Source organism: Solanum lycopersicum, chromosome 4 (assembly GCF_036512215.1).
Source record: "Solanum lycopersicum chromosome 4, SLM_r2.1".
In the NCBI taxonomy this organism is placed as follows: domain Eukaryota; kingdom Viridiplantae; phylum Streptophyta; class Magnoliopsida; order Solanales; family Solanaceae; genus Solanum; species Solanum lycopersicum.
The window spans coordinates 43,407,771-43,427,231 of NC_090803.1; the positions used below are offsets into that span (position 1 = coordinate 43,407,771).

Here is a 19,461-nt window from a genome sequence, read left to right on the forward strand (position 1 = left end):
ACATGATGCAATTTTTACATGTCTTATGCTATATCCTTTGGACTGTATATATTAGAAGGATCAACAAGTTTATCTATTATGAAAACAACTACAACATCAGTTATCCCCTGACGCCTTGCATATACTCTATCTCTAACGGAACACGTGTGTTCTGCACTGTACTTTTTTATTTTAAATAGATTTGATTTATTCAAACATGATAAGTTCATCATCTATGATAATTTTAAGGTAATAACTATTTCAGAAATAAAAAAGGATCCATTAAAAATTAATCTAACAAATTCACTAAAAAAACATTCAAACAAACATTCAAATCCTTACCAAGTTGAACTAGAACGAGATACAAGAAAATTGAATTTTTCAACAACTCCAAGATATTGCATCACCTCAATTAGTGTTCATTTATCCTTGTAAATTAGATTTTCAGCTACAAATAAATTAGAATGGTCACTGATCACCCCCGTATTTTTCATTAGTATTTTCATCGACAACTCTATCTAAATTCACTCCTGCCAACCGGATGGAGTTATTGGAGTATAAATCAAAGTTAGTTAGTGTTCTACTAACTTCGAGTTGTCTCTTATCCACAACAACAATAGAATCTTCATTATCCATTGCAATTTCTTCAAATTAATGCACAATGGAATTTTGTAAAAAATCTAAATTAGCTTTTATTTGTTATAAAATACATTCACACCAACAGGTGGACATCTATCACTAACTACATATTTTATCGATATGTCATTTGTATTAACATCTATCATAAGTTGCGATGTTATCACACTTAATAGATGAAAGAGGGTCGATTTATTTTTATCAAACACCACTCCTAGGAGTCTGCAAACGTCTGCAACACTCAGACTATCTCACCCACATTTTTGACTAAGTATTGCAATACTTAAAGGCAGCAAACTTAAACAATGAACAAACGCTTTATAGGAACTCTTCCCAAACTTTGTTAATTATGAAATCAATACAAGGAAAAGGCTTCACAAATTTGTCTAAGGCCAGAATCAATCTCTGCAACCTTAGACGAAATTTCCACCATATAAAATTTCTACACAACGGTAGTTGAATGTGGCAGTTTCATGTGACAATTACAAGCGACACTTGTCCAACACTTGTTATCATAGGATTTAAACTATGTTTTCAATAGCTATATTTCTAATAGATAGAAACTAATTTCGAATTACATTCTTGTCTAACCGAAATAACAATATTCTAATACTTAGAATATTTCAGCCTATATTCCAACGGTTAGAATATTTCAGCCTTCTTCCAACACTTAGTATATTTCAGCTGTGTTCCAACACTTAGGAGTCGTTTGCTAGGATGTAATAATTAAAATAGTCCTTGGATTAAAATTTAATCCATCAAATACAATGTTTGGTAGCACATTTCAGTTCAAACCCACCTATACATGGATAACTAAATACACCATATGTGGTCTTATCTAATACCAAGGAACCTAGGGATTACTAATACCATGTTTCATGAGCCTTGGATAAAGCAACAAAATGACTGAACTGCCACTCAATTTCTTTATATAGTACTCAACTGTCCAAGGGAACTCGGTTGACTTTTTCAAAAATATTGTAAATAAACTTTGCCGATGCAGATGTAATAAATTGAAAACTATGGCTATTAATTTGTTGTTATAATTTAACCCTATATGTTGATAAATACAGTTACATATAATTACCATTCAAGTAATTTAATTGTGTAGATAATTTGTATATTATTAGTTCATAGATCTTAAACTCTTAATCATTAATTGACAATCGTGTAAAAATGATAATTAACCTACTATTTAAATTCACTAACTTTTCCACATTGATCTTTTTACTTATTTTACTTCGATGTCATATTGTTTTTTTATGTTAATGGAAATTAAATATATACTGCAAATTAATTTTTTAATAACCATTTTATTTCACATCTTTTTCACAATTAATATGTCATACTGTTATACATAAAATAAAAAATCACATCATAATTCAAGGGGATAATTGGAAATAAGTCTTTTGTAGAGTCTTAAGCCACACACAAGAGTAGATTGGAAATAATAAACCAAACACTTGATAAAAAAATAGTCCCTGCATTACTAATCCATGTATTCCTAATCCCTGCATTTCTAATCAAATATTATCACTCTTTCTACCAATGACCCCTTAAAATATTTTAGCAATCCATGTGAATGCCTTTACCTTGCCATCGTCAAGTACCACCACCTTGCCTTGTCAAGCTAACACACTGTCTTGTCTTGCCGACGACTACTGCCCACACGTAAGCCTTGCACGTCCAAGATGCCTTGCCAACACCCAAGCACCTTGAATCTTTTTTGCAATGTTTTTCCCCCATGCATACCAAGACCAATGCCCAAATCCTTGCCATGCCTGCACATAGTTAGATCAAGTAGTTTACCGGTCTAACAGACCACTTGCACCACTTGAACTCGATGTTCTCATTGAGACTATTTTGAGATAGTCATCGATTTGAATATCGAACTGACATAAGTCCTTTGCTTTCTCCCAAACTGCATCAGTTGCACTCTTTCCTTTCCAATGAATCGAGAGTTCTATCTTCGTTTTCTTCTTACATGTGCCCAGAACCCGGTGATCAAAGATCTTCTCAATTTCAGCATCAAACTGTGTAGGTACTGATGGAGGCGCCTCTTTAACTTGTTCCTGTCTAGATCATCTGCATCTGGAAAGTAAGGTTTCAAGAAATTCACATGGAAAGTGGGACGAATCTTTAACCTTTCTTGCAGTTTTAATCTATAAGCCACTTCACCCACCTGTTTCATCACTTCGAATGGACCATCATACTTAGGAATCAAAACCCGATGCCTAGTCTTACTTGAAATCTGTTTCCAGATATGTGAAGTAAGTTTTAACAACACTTTGTCACCCACATTAAACTCAACTAAGTGATTATGTTGGTCAGCATACTTGTTCATGCGCCACTGATCCTTGCACAAGCTTTCTTGTGCCTTAGATAACATTTCAAGTCTGTCCCTTGCAACATTGTACGCTGCTGTACACTTTCCTTGGTTTTTAGACTTAGCAACATCTAGTGGCGTCATAGGCTGTTTGCCTAAAACAATTTTGAAGGGGCTCACTTTTATTGCAGACGAATTGTGCAGATTGTAACTAAACTACACAGTGTTTAACAATGCAACCCAGTTTTGTTGACTTGTTCTCACATAGTGCCTTAAGTATTCTTTCAGTAAGTGATTAATTCTTTCCATTTGTCCATCTGTTTATGGGTGATTCGTAGTAGAAAACTTCAATTTAGTTCCCATCATGTTGAATAAAGTTGTCCAAAACCTTTCTATGAACCTTGTATCCCTATCACTCACAATATCAGTTGGAACATCAAAGTTTGACCACATACTTGTAGAACAAATAAGCAGCAATCTCAGATGAACATAATCCAGGTGCAATAATGAAAATAGAGTATTTTGAAAACCTATCTACCACAACCACAATAGATGCTTTGTCATCTACCTTAGGAAACCCAAAAATGAAATCCATGCTTATCGACAACAAAGGTCCTTCTAGAATAGGCAAGGGTTAAAACATACCAGCTTTGTTCTTACGTTCAGTCTTGTCCACTTGACAAACATGACAAGTCTTCACGTATGCCTCTATTTCATATTTCATCTTTGGCCAGAAATGAACACGAGGAAGTAAAACTAGCATCCTTTTAACACCCGGATGTCCATCCCAAGCAGAATTATATGTTTCCTTCATCAAGTCTTTTTGCAGTCCACCCCTATTTGGTTCAATGATTTTTCCCCCTTCAAAATAAAGCAGATAGTCCTCGATCTCATTGTGTCATCTTGCACTTGACCCATCAACTTGACATACAATGAATCATTTACAACACGCAACCAAATTTTATCAAAGAAATCAAATTCAAGTTTCAAAATTGAATAAACTATAGCAAATACCTCTTTTAGACTCAATGCATTAACAACTTGGTTGTGTTTCCCTGGCTTATGTTCGCACATGTAGTTGTATTCAGCCAGAATTTCCTGCCACCGTGCCTGTTTAGGACTCAATTTTTTCTGCATCTTGAAAAATGTATTAGAAACATTATCAGCCCGCACTACAAATTGAGTTCCCAACAAATAGACTCTCCAAACCTGCAGGCAGTGTACAACAACAACCATTTCTCTTTCATGAGTCGAATACCTTTGTTGTGCATCATTCCTTCCTACACCAATACGCCTCTAATAGCCTTATCAGATGCATCAGTGTGAACTTCAAACGGTAACTTAAAGTTAGGCAGTTTGAGTTTCGGTTCAGATGTAATAGCTACCTTTAAATTTTAAAATGCTTCTTCACATCGATTAGACCATACCCACTCGTATCTTTCTTCAACAAATTTGTCAAAGTCGCTTCCCCTTTTTGAATAACCCGTAATGAACTTCCTGTAATAATTAGCCAACCCAAGAAACGACCTCAAATCCTTAACACTACGAGGTTCCTGCCAATCAACAATGACCTGCACTTTCTTAGGATCCATTTGAATTTGGTTTATACTAACAAGATGCCCCACAAATTTTATCTCCTGTTGAGCAAATTCACACTTTCCCATCTTAACATAAAATGAATATTTTCTCGATTGAGACTGACCCAAACTTAGGGGATTAACATGTTCCTTCAAAGTTCGACTTTAGAAAACAATATCATCTAAATAGACAACTATGAAATCAACAATATAGTCGAAGAATAAATCATTCATTAAGTTGCAAAATGTAGACGGAGCATTAGTTAGTCTAAATAGCATGACAAGGAACTCTTATGAACCATGCCTAGTTACACACATAGTCTTTGGTTCATCACCTTGTGCTATTCTAACCTGCCAATAACCTGCCCTGAGATCAAACTTAGTGAACCAGCATGCCTGACTCAACCTATCCATCAAATCCTGCACCAATAGAACCAGATATTTGTTCTTCATTATTGCCTTGTTCAACGCCCTATAATCCACACACACATTCTCATCGTCCCATCCTGCGTCTTTTGAAACAAAACAGGAGCACCATAAGGAGCCTTAGAAGGCTGGATCAGACCAGCCTCCAACAAATCATTTAACTGTTTGCGCAATTCAGCCAACTCATTAGGAATCGTTAAATAAGGAGGTTGTGCAGGAGCAACTGTACCTGGAAGTAACTCAATCTTATGATCAATATACCCCCTTGGTGGCAACTTCTTGGTAATTCAGGAGACACAACATCATCATATTGTTTCAAAAATTCAGCAACATGATACGCTCAAACTTACTTCTCAATTAAGAAGTAAAACGCTCGTGTCAAGTAAATAACCCAACTAGTGAGGTTGGGATCGTTCCCATGAGGAAAATAGTTTAGACTTAACTTCAATCTATTATTACTTTTGTTTAGTCAATTACTTCCTTGGAAAGTAAAAACAATAAAACAGAGGTTTCTATTTCTAAATGAATGAAAATAACTAACGAAATTGAAAGAGACACTTAACAGCTTTGAATGTTGGAGTTTAATCAATTAATCAAAGTAACTAGGGTTTACGTGTTCCCCACAAGTTCATAACTTGAGAATTCTAACTATAACAATTCTTTTCTAGTATCTTGCATGCAAAGTGATAAGTTATGTATTTCTAAATCCTTGGTCCGGCATCTAGAAAATTTCACTCCGCACCTTGTTCCGACTACGTGTGTTGCTATCCTAACCCTTATTTTTACCTCATATTAAGCATCGTATTCGATATTTGACTAAGTTATTACCTCGTACCAATCAATACTAGCCTATTAGATAGTATACACTAAATCTATGTTGATAATTCTTTTCCTATTATCTACCTCCTTGGTCCGGCAAGTAGCATTAAGGCGAGTTCTAACGTTGGCCATCCGTTAAAAACACTTCTAAGTGAAAGAATTATTAATACATGCAAGACACTATTCTAGAATTGTTATTTTAGTTTGGTTTTATCTCATTATTTGCCTATGGTTCCCACAACCCTAGTTATGGAGTTTAGTTACCCATACTCATAATCACAATATTCAAATATATGATATAAGAATTCATGTACTTACTTCAATGAGAAAGAGTAAAATCCGCAATTTCAATTGATTAATCAGCAAAAATCACCCACAATCAATGATAAAAGTCTCAAGATAATCAATAATCTCTCAAAGAGTATACAAAAATAATCAAGAGTCTCCCAATATTCAAAAATCTAACAATGATCTAGAGTCTAACCTCAAAAACAAGGTTTTTCGAAATATTTATAGAAAATAAAAACCTAATTAACAAGGATCCTAATTGTTGGAAATCTATCAAAACACGGTTGGGTCGACGGACCTCGCGAAGGATCGTCGTGGTCACGATGGACCGTCATGGACTCCGTCGCCCCATATTTGTGCAATTTCTTCTGCGTCTCCCTTCATTACTCTTGACGGCAAGTATGACGGATCGTCACAGACACGACGGTCCGTTGAGGGTCTTCGTTCAAAAACACTTAAACTCTTGGAATATGGGTACTGGGATTACTTCTCTGAACTTCATGACGAACCTGCAGGATTGGCCGTCATAGACACGACGGACCGTCATGGACTCTGTAACCCCACACTTGGTCAGACTTCCCCATCTTCCTTCAGCAGATGCACTACGCTGGACCGTCACAAGCACGACGGACCATCACAAGCTCCGTAGGTGGTCTCTTCTGCATTTCTTCGCTCAAAATATCCGCATTCATCTTTGGACAGATTTCCTGCAAATAAAGAGAAACTTATATAAAATTAGCACAAAAAGGCTTTTGGACACACTAAACCTAAGGAAAAAGTATTAATAATACCGTGAAACCCGGTATATCACAACACAATCAAGCACTTCTACCATAACATCAGGCTGTAATTCGACTAAGGCAGCAAGTACGGTTTCATCACCCCTTTCAACCCTTTGTCGATTGCTGATTGACATAGGAGACAAAAACATTCCTTTGTATTTCTTCTTTGCAACTTTACTAACCTTTCCATATGTATGAACACCCTTAAGAAATCTAGTATTGCTCTCATGCATAACCATCATTCCATCTAAATGAGGAAACAGAACAACCTGAAATTGTCTTAGAAAATCAATCCCAAGTATGATCTCCATTTCACCAAGCGGCATCACCATCAAATTATGTTTTCCGATCTAACTTCAAGTCGATATAGATACCCCATAAGTGATGCCCGTAGTGGATTGTGCCTTAGAATTGACTATTTTGACGTAGAAAGGGCTTTTAGTCAACTTCAGTCCCAATTTTGTAGCTATCTTTACATCCACAAACGTATGAGTAGCCCATGTGTCAAACATAGCCATCACATGTGTTCTTTGACCTTCATTTCTATATGAATTAGTGGAGCATGAGGATTCGAAGTACTGGACATTCCTTCAACATTATTAACCAACGTAATCTAATTGAAAGACAGTCCTAATGGATTTTCCAGAGCAACTACAACTTCTTCTTCCTCCTCCCCTTGATTCACATTTCCTGTAAGCAAAGCATTAACTTTTTATCGGTTTGGACAAGACATAGCCAAAATGAGGACCACCACAAGTCCAACATCCTTTTGAATTACCATCTTTATTCTTTGGTTTGTCTTTACATTCTTTAATTGGTTCCTTCCCTTTGTCATTAGTATTATCCTTATGTTTATTCCTTTTCTCATTCCCCTTGTTATCACCCTTTTTCTTAGGTTTCGAAGTAGAAGGAACATAAGTTACAGGATGAGTCATCCGAAAATTAACCAACTAATCTTCAACAGCAATTTGACTAGACAGATCCTTAACATTTTGCCTTCGAAGTTCATTTTGAGCCCAACCTTGCATACCCAAAATGAAGTTCTGTAATTTATCCTTATCAGACATATTTTGGATGTCTAACATCACATAGGTAAATTCTTTAATGTATTCCCTCACCGAACCAATTTTCCTCAGTATTTTCATCTTGTCCCTTGCAAGCCAATAGGCGTTGCTAGGAAGAAATTAATCGCGCATTTCTTTAGTTAATTTTTTTCACGTACCAATTCTGGATCGTCCAGAACTTACATCATCTGCATTTCGAGTCCTCCACCTAAGTTAAGCATCACCCATAAAGTACATTGTAGTAATGTTCAACTTATTAGTCTCAGATGCCCTTGCAGGAGTGAAATACTGTTCCATATCCCACATGAAATATTCCAATTCTTCAGAACTTCTTGTTCCACCAAAGGCTTTAGGTTCTTGAATTTTCACCTTAGAAATTTCACCACGACTTGAGCCTAACGTTGCCACAATCTGACATAGTATAACAATCTCTGTGCGAAGGTTCTCATTTTCCTTTTGAAGTCCCTCCAATTGTAGTGTAGTTGTGTCACAAAAATTCAAGATTTCAGGATTGTGTCCATCAACATCTTTTTGATACACACCGATTTCACCTTGAACTATCTCAGCGTTAAGTCTCAAATCAATGATTTGTGTCAAAATATCCACAAAAGTTAGGTCGTTCAGAGTTTCATCAGTGATCCCAAGGAATGCTTCAATTTTGCGTGCCAATTCCAAGAGTTCAGCGTTCTTCACCATCGCTCAACCACGTTTTGATACAAATTGAAAGAGGGTCTATTTATTTTCAACATACACCACTCCTAGGCAGTGTGCAAACGTCTGCAACACTCAGCCTAACTCACCTACGTTTTTGACTAAGTATAGAAATACTTAAAGGCAACAAACTTAAACAATGAACAAACACTTAACAAGAACTCTTCCCAACCTTTACTAATTATAAATCAATACAAGAAAAGAATTCACGAATTTGTCTAAGTCCTAAATCAATATCTGCATCCTTAGATGAAATTTCCACCATATAAAATTTTTGCACAAACGACAGTTACAAGCGACATCTGTCCAATCTTGTCATCACAAAATTTAAACTATGTTTTCAACAACTATATTTCTAACAGATAGAATCTAATTCGAATTACGTTCTTATCTAACCGATATAACAATATTCTAACATTTAGAATATTTCAGCCTATATCCAACACTTAGAATATTTCAGCCTTCTTCCAACACTTAGAATATTTCAGCTCTCTTCTAACACTTAGAATATTTTAGCAATCCATGTCATGAATGCCTTTACCTTGTAATCGTCAAGTCCCACAGTCTTGCCTTGTCAAGCCAACACACTCTCTTGTCTTGCCAACGACTTCTGCCCACACGTAAGCGTTGCACGTCCAAGCTGCCTTGCCAACACCCAAGCACCTTGAACCTTTGTTGTACTATTTTGCTCACATGCATGGCAAGACCAATGCCTGAATCCTTGTCATGCCTGCACGTAGTTAGACCAAGTAGTTTACGAATCTAACACTAGATCACTATAAAGACTTGACGAATCATATATAATCCACTCCATATGAAAATCTTCATATTTCCCTGTTTAATTTTTAAAAAAAACAACTAGTCTAACATTATACAAGGCAATTACAAATAAATTTAATAACATTAATTTTTCATTCCAAAGACAATACAACTATCATTAACATAATTCATTATAATGCCAACAAAATTATAAACACTCGCCATTATTTTTTCTAGACTAATATCATTCAAGTACACTAAAAAAAAATTTAATTCAATATATATATATATATATACACACACGAATGACAAACAAATACATTTTCATATCAAATTAAACCACTTTTCATACATTATCTTCATACTTAAAAAAATATCACATCAAAGTTGATATGGTTTATACTAACAAATTCATTCAATATTATACATTTACTTTATATTTGGTGAAAAATAGAACATAACTCAAAATTTCAAATTAAATATACGTACCAAATTGACGATACAACTACAAAATTTTTACATTTATACTCAAGTTTTTCAAATTTTTAATATGTTACATGAACAAAACGAACAAAATAATGTAGTGTTTATACAAAAAAAAATAAACACCTTAAACATAGTGCCGATTTGAAAAACAAATTATAAATCAGAGTGATTTAGATATTTATCAAGTATTTTCTTCATTTCACTTTAATTTAGATACACAAGTAATCAATAATAGATACTAACTTGAAGTATCCCATCTTTCCTCATGATTAATCGATATCGATACGTTATTATACATCACAACAAAATAAAAAATTCTTCAAAATCAAAAAAAATAATTAAATTCAACGATAACGAACTTTTTTTTTTGAAGAACAACAAAAAAAGAGAAACGTCAAAATTGTAAAAGGATAAAATCTGATTTATTGAATTGTTTTTAACAAATTAACGTTAATTAAGGAACATAATATTCTTAATTAGTTTTAAATTCATTAACTCATGCTATGTCATAATTATCTCCAACCAAATCAAATTTAATGAATAATTATATTTCCGTTTTTTTATACTTGAATCAACAAAATCATTTTCTTTTATTTCTTTTAATATTTTATTTTTAAAAAATACATGTTCCTAATTATTAAAAAATCCTTTTTTAATAATTATAATCTGTTATAACATGATATTATTGATGTTATAACTAGAAAGTCTTGTTCTACTGTCATAATTTGAAAATATTACTATATTATATGCTATATATAAAATTTTTCCATTCTTTTTTATTTGTTTGATTTAAATTACAATAGAGGCCACACTAACAAATTTGTATCCAAAAAACAGTACTTCTATACAAGGAGGAAAATAATTTAAAATTTGAGATTTTCTTTTTTTAGTTTTTGTTTCGATTCAAGTAATTTCTTGACAATTTTTGAAGTAGATTAGGATACACATAATTTTGATTATGATACACATAATTTTGATTAGGATACACAATTTTATCATTGATATATTACATGTGCGAACGTTTAGTCTTTTTTTTTTTCATGTTTGCAACTAATAAATTTATTGTAGAGGAAGAATAAATAATTAAAAATAAAAAAAGTTTTTATGCGAAATAGTTTTAGCAAACTATCAACCACTTTTAACGTTACCTCTTGACCCTCCTTCTATTGATTTGTTATGACCTTAGTTTTTTAGAGATTCAAAAAAGATAGAAATATTCTGAAAAATCAAATTCTGAGAAAATATTGTAGTATGATCCACTCTGCTCACATTTTATTTAAAAGAAATATTCTTCATTTTCAAAGATTCAAAATGCATACCAACATTTAAATACTACTCCTAATAAAAAAATAGATAATAATGCTAATATTAAATACAATAATTATTGTTAGTGGAAGACAAAAGGGTAGGAGTATCTAATTGCGCAGGTAAACGGTTGGGTTTTAGAGGAAGCCAATAGACGTGTCAATAATTGGTTGTTACAATGAAGAAGACAAGTGTCATTAATTGGGAATGGGGAATTAATGTAAAGGAAAAGATATAGATTTTTCTGAAATTATTTCTAAACATCAGCTACACGTTTAAACTATTATGGTGATCTATCACACATTTTAAATACTGAAATTGAATTTATTATCATCTTGAGACTTGTAACATCATTTTCATATTATGTGGTTTATTATACTCGCGGTCACATAAGCTCTACGTTAGCGACATATCATAAATTATAATTTTTTGTTTTCTTTTCTTTATTAATTAACTTTTGTTTTGTTAACTATATTTTATTCTTATTAATCCCTAATTAATTGTTTCAACTTTCTAATAATTATATCTTCTTTATCACTAATTTCATCTGTTTTCAATTCTCATTTCATCGAAAAATCATATCATGTCCCACCTTTTTACTATTGATTTTGCTCTTCACCATCACTATATCACATTCAATTCTTCTTCTTCTTTGTCACCCAACATCAAATATCACCAGCACCATTATTCAATATCGTTTTTTTTCTTCTTCGCCACCTTCAATTAACTCTTTTACCTGTCAATCATCACCACCTAAGGGTGGCAACGAAACCGGGACCGACACAGAACTAGGAACCGCAACCTAGAATCGTACCAGTACCAGTAGTTCCAGATACTTAGAGTAGTACCCTTCTCGTTCCGCTAGTGAATCGGTACGAGATGGGATCGGACCAGACTGATTTTCGGGAAAAAATATTATTTTTTTTGAATTTTTTTATTGATATCAATTAATTATTAAAACTTTTTTTATTTTAAATTTTTAACTTTAAAAGTCTGAATTTATAAATTTAAAACTTTAAAAGTCTGAAAATTTAAAATTCAAACTTTGAGGTTATAATAGTTTAAATTTGAAACTTTAACAAAGAAAGTAAGAATGGTTATTTTTGTAAAAAAATAAGAGTAATCTGAAAAATTTCTTAGGTGTAAGAGAGAATTTTTGATCATTTTCAAATGGTCATAATTTCTATCTAAGGATGAGTTAGGGTCAGTTCTTTATATGGTTGGAAAGGCTTGAAGAGATCTTTCCAACACCGCCAATTTTGCGTATTTTGAATGTCGTATGTGGGAGACATGCATATCGAAAGTTGGGTTGTTGAACTGAGGAAAGTCCAATTTAGATTTTAGTAAGGGTAAAGTGATCTTTTTACCCTACTATTTCCTAATTTTTTTTAAGGATTTATTAGGGGTAAAACTAAAACTTAAGTAAGTTTTAGAAAATAAAAATATGCTTAGGGCTTGGGAGAAAAGAAAAAGGAGAAAGGAGAAAAGGCCAAGAATTCATCAAGAATGCCAAGATCGTTGAGTAGAATTCATCTGGGATGATCCCTATTAATGTATGTGAGATATTTCTGTGTTGGAATAGTTCACTCACACACCAATTTGTCTAATTCAGCGAAGTTTGAATAGATTGAATGATGAACATCAAAATTCTTGATGAACAATGTTTAAATTCTTGTTGGTTGAGTTGTAGTATGTTTTAGTTGATTGGATTTGTATTTTTGGGTTACTTTTAAATTCGAATATATTGGGTATTGAGGTTATTAGTAATCCTAAGGGCTTGGGGTGAGATCCATGGAAGTTTAGAAGGTTTAGAGATGAAAAACGAAGAAGAAAAGTCGGGATTCCCGTCTGACAGACCCTGAGGCGCTGCGCCTGCTAGAACCCCTCATGATAGGCTCTGTCTGACAGGCCCTGGCGCGCCGCGCCTCAGACCAGAGTCTGTCTGTCAGGCTTTGGCGCTGCACGTCTTTTAGAGCGCCAAGGACGCCTGGAGACCTCGTTCTTCCCTATCTTTTCGTACTAATTCTTAAGTGATGTACCTACAATTTCTATTCGATTCCAATACTCTAAGTTAAATCTAAACATCATGAAATCATCCATAAATATGAATAATGAACCTTGAATCCATAATTCAAGTCAAGGAAAGTTAGGATCAAAGTCAAGGAAGTTAACAAGTCAAGTATAAAGTGATGAAGTAAGTTAAAGTAAAGTGTCTTAAAGTTTTTGAGAGTCTTATTTAAACGTTTTAACTTCGTTTTAAGGCTCAAGATTTGAGTTAAAGAAAGAGTAAAAGTTGAAGTTTTCCCTTCAAAGAGGTATAAGGGAACTAAGTATTCCCTGATGAGTTGATTAAGCTCAAAAGTTTCAAGTCAAGTAAAGATTTGAGTTCATTTCTCAAAAGCTAGAACTAAGTATTCCCTAGGAAGTTTATAAATGTTTTTACATTTGAGTAAAAGGGAAACTAAGATTTCCCGACGGAGTTTTAAACAAGAAAAGGGAACATTGATTCCGAGAGGACTTTTTAATGAGAAAAAGGATTGAGCAAATTATTTCAACTCAGAGGAAGGAATTTAATTTAAAAGCATGATCTAGTGTATATTTTGGGAGTAGTATTGAGCACCAATGTGGGGATGAGAGTTCATATTAACTTAAGCCTCCATGTAAATCATGTAGTCATCATGGGTATTAACGGGTCATAGTTTTTAGATGGTCACGTAACTTAAGTTAGTGGATCCACTAGGATGAGTATGTTCTATGCGATGGCAAAGTATAGACAGTTCTGGCAGCGTGGGCGAAACGTTGTATCACCACTTAGACTCATATTGGTGACTGTCGATTAGAGAAACTCGCACAGAACTATATTACTTTCATATACAAGTAAAGTTGAGTTTGCTATTGCATTTTTTGAGTTAACTGAGCCAGGACAAGCGTTCGCTCAAGACCAGCAATAGTCATTATGTGTCGAGCGAGTCCAGGGTGTAGGCTTGGGGCGTGAAAGGTTTTATTTGAATTAGACCTCGAATTATCATACTCATACTAATAGACGACTACACATTTAAATTTAATAGCTCGTGTTACTGTAGAAATCTTTTCTTAAATAATTTAACATTTCTCTATTAACAATATCGGGAATTAATTAAATAGATAAATCCTCCATTGCTTCAATGTCATCGTTACTATAATCTTCCATTATTTCATCACTGTCATTTTCAAATTTGGTCGGTAGTGGTTTACGACCTAAAATTCTTCTCTCGACATTAATCCAATCTCTAAATAATACTGATATCTCTAAGCTATCTGCTACTAGTGAATGCCTGTGCTCTTAATTTGAAACCTTGTTGCACTAAAAACGCCCCACAACTACTGAAGATGCTTGAATAGCTAATACAACTCGAGCCATCGGTTGAAGTTTTAGAAATTCTTTGCTGCAATTTCTCCACCATTCTAGAACATCATCAGTAGGTTCTGTATTTTGATTAACATATGCATCAAAATAATTTCTATTATTGTGAGAAAGTTCAAGATAATAATCTAAATAACTATCAATATCAACTTCATTAAGTCTATTCCTAGAACTTTGAGGTTCTTTATTACTTCAGACGTTTATATTAGAATTTTATAAGTCATACAATTTTCTAGCTTCAATTTTATACTATCTTTAACATCTTGACAACTAGGCATTCTATCTTTTTCACCATCAATATCCAAGTTAAAATATATTTTTTCAACCTCCCTAGATGCACCTACATCTTTATAATGAGGGTTTAACAAACAAGCGGTTAAAGAAATTTGAGGAATATGAATAAAATATTTTCTTAATTTTTCAATCATTTTGTTAATAGATTGTACAAATCTTGATTTATTATTAAATTTATAAATTTTAGTAGAAATCAAACAAATACCAAGTAAAACAAAGCAAATGGTTGGATAATAAAGTGTAGATAGTTTCTTTTATAGTTAAATAAAAAACTTTTAAGAAATCTATGAGTTCTTGTATGTCATTCAAATCACTATCATCAAGTCTATATCTCATATTTGAATTATGAGCACTCCAAACCATTTGTAAAGGTTTTCTATATTCATAAGCGACTACAAACATTTCATATATAGAATTCCATCTAGTAGACACTAATTTTGGAATTTTTCTAGGTAGAAGATTATATTCAAAACAACGAGTTTGAAATTCTCTACGTCTAGACTTAGCTTAACATCTAAATATAAAATGACATGCATTTTCAACTTTCGTACAACCATTATCATACAATTATATAGTATCTCTAACAATCAAACTATATATGTGTGCAGTACACCTAATACGGATGTCATCACCATAAACAGGGCAATGAGAAGATCTTAGCATTTCAACATTTTGAAGAATTATAGAAGGTGATACTACTTATTTTATCACAAATTCCTAGGTTTGTAAAATATCTAAAATTGTTTGAGCTATATAACAATTGATTTTTTACATTTGACAACAGTTATAACCTAAAATTCTTTTTTGCAGACTCCAATTTTCATCAATCCAATGTGCAGTAACAGTCAAATAATCATTACCGTTTATACTATGGCCTATATCAGAAGTAATAGATACTGTACAATTATTATAATAAAATAACAACAAAGATATTGAAAATGTTGAGCTTAATAATCAAATACATTCTTTTTTGTATTTCAAGCAAAACCTTTAAAATGTGGATAATACACAATTTGAATATAATGAATAAATTCGGGATTTTCAGCAAAACTAAATGACAAATCCATAGAAACAATCATTTTAGCTAATTCTTCAAGATCTTTTTCTCTACTATAGACCGTGATAAACTAGAGTCAGAAACATTGGAATGATTTAATTGTGTTTGGACCATATTAGAGTCGCCTACTCTTACAGTTTCAAAAAGAGGGTATCATTCTTTTTAGCTTTGGCTACCGCTTTAGCACGTAAAAATTCAGTTTTACAACATGACATTAAATGATTACTCGAATGTCCCGTCCCACCTTTTTTTTTGCTATAGTTTTATTATTCATCTATGTTTATATTTATTACAAGTAGCTTGTGTTTTATCTTCATTTTCTATCATAAATTGCCACACAATTTATTTTTAGCACATTCTACCATAGGCCTAGGATGTAAAGAGGAACAGGAGTACGACAATGACAGAAAGTTGGACTAGGAGATGGACTGGGAGTACTAGTAGCCGTAGGTGACTCAGTTTCATCAACAACAACATCATCATCATCAAAATTAGGCATATAAATATAAGCATTAAGATTATCATGTTCATCATCTTCAATTAATTCCTCATCAAAATTATCAAACCTTCTTTGTAAATGTTCATGATAAGGATCTAATTTATAAGTACTATCAATATAAAAAAACAGTATCATTAACATGCGTCTAATCATCTGTATTCATTCTTACTACACTAGATCTTTTAATTTTAGATTTAGAAGAACTATCATTTTTTTATTAGTGGTGTATCTAAAGTTTATCATATTATTAATCGTCTCAACTATGCCTTTTCTACCTTTTTCAATAACCTTTTAACCAAAATTCATATTCAAATATTAAAAGTGAGTAAATTATGTACAATACGAAAATGTAATGCAAATAAATAATTATTCACATAATAAATAAATAATTACTGCAAATAAATAAATAACTAAATAAAAAATGATATGAAAGTTGGAACGAATATACCGAATGTCTACTAAAAAAAGTAGACGTGTATGACCGAAAACCTAAAATGAAAAGTCAAAAGTTGAATGTTGAAACTCCAAATCCAATTTCCAAAGACCAAATTCGTAATTTCAACAAGAACAAAAAAAATTAGATGGTAGACAGTTAAAATGATTTTTTTGTGAGTGAAAAGAATGAAAGTTTTGGAGTATTTATAGGTTAGAAAAATGATGAAAATGTAGTTTTTAAAAGTTTGGGGTATTAAAAAAAGTAAGGGGGCTAGGGGTGTGAGGTGGAGCATACTGGGTGAAAGGTTCGTTGGTTGGGGCCCACAACTCTTTATTAGACGGCTCTCAATAGCTATATTCAGGATTTTTTAAAAAAAAATAAAAAAACTCGAAACATACCTGGACCTGAACTGATATTTACCGTACCAGGACTAACCGATAATTTCTAATTTTCATTCCGTTACGTGTCCTGGATCCTTTACTTACCGGTCCTTATTGGATTAGCTGGAACCAGATCGGACCGATAATGTACCGAGATGGAATGGTACCGGAACCGGCACATTCCAGTTCCGTTGCCACCTAATTGCCAACAAATTCAAAAATTGATCAACAACCAAATGTTCTTTAACAAAGTAAAATAAATGAAAAAATAGAAACAATCAATCTCAATATTTCTAGATAAAATACAATTATTCACTAATAAATCAATGGAAATTAACCTAATTGCGAAAAAAATTGTACTTTAAGATTGTGATAAAAAAAACAATGAAGTGTAATGAAAATAAAAAATAAAGAAGAAGAAGACAATGGGTGGGGTTTGAAGAAGAAGAGGTGTGGAGGTGGGGGTGGAAAAGAGGATTCAATTTTTTTTAATTCAAGTTCAAACTAACGCGCCTTTTTTTATTCTTGTTTTATATTTTTGTCACGTCAATTTTAGGGTTTAGAAATTCACTTTTAAATAGTATAAATGTGTAATAGGTCATTTTCCCTTAATGTAATGATCATTAGCCATTAGGTGTTTAAGTGTAATGCTAAATAGCCAAAAAATTGTCAAGAAATTAAAGATGTTTATAATATATTTTTATTTTAAATAATAACTGATCATTTTTCTATTTTTTATTTTTAATTAAAAGGTATTAAGTCAAAAGATAAAATATTTAAAAAGGTAAACTAACATAAGTAAAATATCTTTTTGGCCAAAAGGATTTTTCTAGGTGTTCAATTAGATGGAGAAAATAATTTTCTGATAGGAATTATATATATTAAAGAAAAAAGGATATATAAGAGGATTATGAAAAAATAGTAAAATCATGGAAAAAAACGTTTCACTATAATTACGACTCCTTTTATAAGATTATAATAATTAATATATACTTATTTTAGAAGCACAAAAAGTGCGGCCGAAGAGCATGAGAAATTGATTAAATTTACGATGAAATCAAATTAACAATCACTTACCAGCGAAATTGAGTTTTTTCCAGCAAAATTTGAGAGAGAAAATTTTGTGCATTGTTTGTGCGTTGAGAGAGAGAGAGAGAGAGAGAGAGATCACATTTATTTATTTTTCCATTTTTTCATTAACGTATTTCAATTTTATGGACATTTTAATATATCTAATTTTGGGATATTCTTAATGAGAATATATAAATAAAAAAGAAAAAATACATAATTAACCCATCAAAGTAAGACCTATTTTTAAAAAATACACTTGAACATTGTAGGGATCCGCTCCATTATTTGTATTAAGAATGAATTACTTGTCCCATTACGTATCTATATGACATGTAGAGTGTAGTTCTCTTCTGATAGAGAGTGAGTTGAATCAAAAAAGTAAATAATATTTATTTAATTAGAAATATACTATTTTTTCTTTTCTTTTATTTATTTTGTACTTTCTCATTATTTTTCCTTGTCTTCTTGCTTCTCTTTGTTACTTTTTCTTCGTTGTCCTTTTTTTTTCAAAATAATAATAGTTGTAAACCTCATTGATAACATTATTCTTTTTTAAACATAAATAAATAAATTGTTATGTAGTTCTTTAGCATGTAATAAAGAAATTTCATCAATTTGAGAGTATTATAAAATTTTCTTACCTTTATCGCAATGGAATTTTGCTGCATAATTATTGTAATTTTGAAAAGGAGATGGTAGATTGGAGGTGATTATTGATTTTCAATTTTATAACTTGTTAGTAATTTTTTTTAACTAATCAAAAAATTGATGATCTTATGGCATTACAATAGTGACGTGATAAAAACTATTCCAGAGAATTGACGAAGATAATGAGTATGCTGAGGATTTCTGGACAGCTAGAAGAGCCGCTGAAGAGCAAATGAGGGTAACGAATAAAGAAAGAGAAAGAGAAAAAGAAAAAGAAGTTAATAAAATAAGAAAAAAATGAAAATGAAAATAAAGATAAAAAATATAAAATTTTACACGTGACAGATAATAAGTGGTGCGTGATTGCACCTCTTTTCTTGCATTTGAGGGTGACTAAAATATTACATATTTACAACACTTAAAAAATTGTTTAAGGGGTACTAGGACTCCTGCAAAGTTGAAGTGTCTTTTTAAAAATAGGTCGTACTTTAATGGTTTAATTATGTATTTTCAAA

General features: G+C 32.2%; 1 protein-coding gene across 1 annotated transcript; it reads right to left on the minus strand.

Annotated features, from left to right (window-relative positions):
* Positions 1–2,217: 2,217 nt before the first annotated feature.
* LOC138348110 (uncharacterized) lies at positions 2,218–7,159 on the minus strand. The gene is made up of 9 exons (XM_069296721.1): positions 6,851–7,159; positions 5,046–5,222; positions 4,870–4,938; positions 4,369–4,578; positions 3,873–4,150; positions 3,587–3,777; positions 2,798–3,096; positions 2,438–2,687; positions 2,218–2,396 (listed from the first exon to the last, which is right to left on the minus strand). The coding sequence occupies exons 1-9, from the start codon at positions 7,157–7,159 to the stop codon at positions 2,218–2,220; spliced, it is 1,962 nt and encodes a 653-aa protein (XP_069152822.1).
* Between the last annotated feature and the right edge of the window lie 12,302 nt (positions 7,160–19,461).

Excerpts from the sequence above, each read along its gene's own strand:
- LOC138348110 (XM_069296721.1), bottom strand. The coding sequence starts at position 7,159 with ATGCCGCTTGGTGAAATGGAGATCATACTTGGGATTGATTTTCTAAGA. Across the intron at positions 5,223-6,850 it reads ATTGTGTTGTGATATACCGG|AAGTTGCCACCAAGGGGGTA; the intron begins GTTTCACGGTAT and ends TGAATTACCAAG. Across the intron at positions 4,939-5,045 it reads AGGCTCCTTATGGTGCTCCT|GATTTGATGGATAGGTTGAG; the intron begins GTTTTGTTTCAA and ends CTATTGGTGCAG.